The following is a 2,526-nucleotide window of genomic DNA, read 5'->3' on the forward strand; positions in this document are numbered from 1 at the left end:
CCCAGATCTGAACCCAGATCTGATCCCAGATCTGAACCCAGATCTGATCCCAGATCTGATCCCAGATCTGAACCCAGATCTGAACCCAGATCTGAACCCAGATCTGATCCCAGATCTGATCCCAGGCATGCAGGCCCTTCACAATAAGAGCCCAGACGTACTTGCTGAAGTTGGCCAGGTTCTGGATGACCTTGGCGATCAGGGTCAGTGTTCTGGCGGTGCGCTCGTCGGGGTACTCCTGCGTGAGGTCAAACAGCGAGGGCGACATCACGGCGGGGCACAGGAAGCGGAGGAACAGCGAGGCGCTGATGAGGCGCTCGCTGATATCCGGTCGCCCCCGGTTACTGCACTCCTGACGCCATGAGGCAAACACCTCCTTCAGCTCGCGTGGGAAGACCCTGAGTGGGCGGAGCAACACTGAAACACCCTGAACACTAAACACCGCTCTCACCTGTGTGGTGCTCACCTGTAGGAGTCCAGGATCTTGCAGAAGGCGAGTTCGCAGCACATCCTCAGGTTGGCCTGATGCTCTGCGAGGTCAGAGGCCGCGCAGCGCGACGGGTCCACCTCGCAGTTCTCGTCAGACTCATAGAGAGCTTTGATGAACTCACCTGGACGCACAAACAGAGCCGGTGTTCAGACGAGCTCACCTGAGGAAGCTTGGCGGCTCTGGGAGCGCGTACCCAAGGCGTCCTGCAGGTACTTCTGGCCAATCAGCTTCAGGTATTCCTCAATGCTTTTAGTGGCCAACGTGTTCTCTCTGAAGATCAGCTGATCGTTGTCACGGCAACGGTCGACCTCCGACATCATCAGGTCTGTCAGGAAGTCCTGCAGGCAAGAAGGGAAGGTGGAGGTGGGCGTGGTCTGGCGAATAGGGGCGGGGCTATGCGGAGTGGGCGGGGCTACCTTGGCCTTGCCCGTGCTGTGCAGGATGTGGACCAGCGCAGCAGCCAGCTCCTCCTTGGCCCTCAGGCTGATGGAGGCCTCCAGGGTGGAGCAGAGCAGCAGGTAGTTGGCGCTGATGTACTCCGCAAACTCCTTGTACTGCTCCATCGGCAGGATGACGATGCTCTGATACCGGGCCTTGACCCGGATCGTCGGAACCGACGACTTGGCTGAGGTCGGGGAAGAAGGAGGTTACTGAACATCTGGATGCAGCAGATCTGACCGTCATCCAGATGTTCCAGCTGGAGGTCAGGACAGTCACATGAGGCTCCATCAGAGCAGGAGTATAAAGTCCAGTCCGCTTGTCAAAGGTTTGGTTTGGTCCAGTCAAAGTCTGCTAGACTATCAGGGGCGAAAACAGCCTGATACTTTCTAAATGGCTTCGCACCAAGAGACATTCACTGAGTTATGTCAACCTGGCTAAACTTTCAGAAAACTGCAACGCTGCCGAAAAACTGACCACCTGTAAACCAAAGAGTCCTCCTGCTTTGATTAATAATCAATGGAACATTGATTATTATGGTCTGGATTACAACCTGTCCTCCTTTATCTGCCTCTGTCACGTTGGTCATTCATGTGAATGTTCTGGACTAACTAACCAACACCTGTCCAGGTGTTTCCTTCAGACAGGCGAATCAAAAGCTTTGGTCCTTTTGGTCCAGATGAAGCTGATTCCAGATGCTGACCAGAAGTGGCGGCGGTCTACGTACCTCGCAGCGTACTGGGCGTGCTCACAGAGTACCACTTCTCCACCAGCTGCCGGCCGGTCACCATGGCAGCGGGGATGATGACCAGGCCCACATAGCTGCTCTTGTCCTTCTTCCTCTTGCGGTCCGTGTCTTTGTAGAGGTGCAGCGTGATGGACGAGACGGACGGCAGGCTGCTGAAGTCGAAGCGCTCCCCCCAGAAGATGTTGTCCGTCTTCAGCTTGCAGGAGGTCCGAGCGTACAGGTTGTCGTCCAGACAGAGTTCGCAGAAGTACCTGCAGGACGACACCGTGCTGTGGAGCCGGCCGGACTGAGAGCGGGACCAGAACCTTACCGTTTCTTGGCGGGCAGGTCTTTGGCCTCGATCACCCACACCGTCAGGACGTTCTCCACCCGCCGGCTGTTGTCCTTGTTGGGGTGGACGGCCCGCCGCAGGTTCTCCATCCACTTGTCTCGCTCGGCCGCTGAGCGGCACGAGAAGCACTTGGTGCCGGTAGAGGTCGTTACCTAGGAGACAGAGGCAGGGTCACCAGGGTGGGCCAGCAGGACTGGCAGGATCAGTAAACATGCAGTGCTAGAGGCGGGCATCACCTCAAAGCAATAGTCCTGTCCCAGCAGGGACGAGTGGACGGGTTTGATGATCACTGATTGGTCCATTCTGAGCTCCAGCGATGACACGCAGCCGGTGCTTAGCAACGACTCCTGGCTACCACAACGCAGCCGCTGCATCACACACCTGAAAATCACACAGCAGGTTAGAGGGCAGCTCTCTGCTGAGCGCCCCCTGCTGGCAGCGTGGACCCAGTAGTGGTGTGGTGCAGTTTGACTGGCAGACTGCTGCGTCGCATCCGGTCACTGAGGAATCAGCGCTAGC

General features: G+C 57.1%; 1 protein-coding gene across 2 annotated transcripts in view; it reads right to left on the reverse strand.

The window, feature by feature from the left end:
• LOC103460382 (disabled homolog 2-interacting protein-like) overlaps positions 1 to 2,526 on the reverse strand; it is a 21,704-nt gene that overhangs the window by 8,458 nt on the left and 10,720 nt on the right. For both annotated transcript variants that reach the window (XM_008402527.2, XM_008402526.2), the window contains 7 exons: positions 2,244 to 2,388; positions 1,987 to 2,159; positions 1,656 to 1,927; positions 907 to 1,115; positions 684 to 828; positions 467 to 611; positions 162 to 398 (listed from right to left, as the gene is read on the reverse strand). In XM_008402527.2, coding sequence (XP_008400749.1) covers positions 162 to 398; positions 467 to 611; positions 684 to 828; positions 907 to 1,115; positions 1,656 to 1,927; positions 1,987 to 2,159; positions 2,244 to 2,388 — 1,326 coding nt within the window. The remainder of the gene's footprint in view (positions 1 to 161; positions 399 to 466; positions 612 to 683; positions 829 to 906; positions 1,116 to 1,655; positions 1,928 to 1,986; positions 2,160 to 2,243; positions 2,389 to 2,526) is intronic.

Source organism: Poecilia reticulata, unplaced genomic scaffold (assembly GCF_000633615.1).
Source record: "Poecilia reticulata strain Guanapo unplaced genomic scaffold, Guppy_female_1.0+MT scaffold_236, whole genome shotgun sequence".
In the NCBI taxonomy this organism is placed as follows: Eukaryota; Metazoa; Chordata; class Actinopteri; order Cyprinodontiformes; family Poeciliidae; genus Poecilia; species Poecilia reticulata.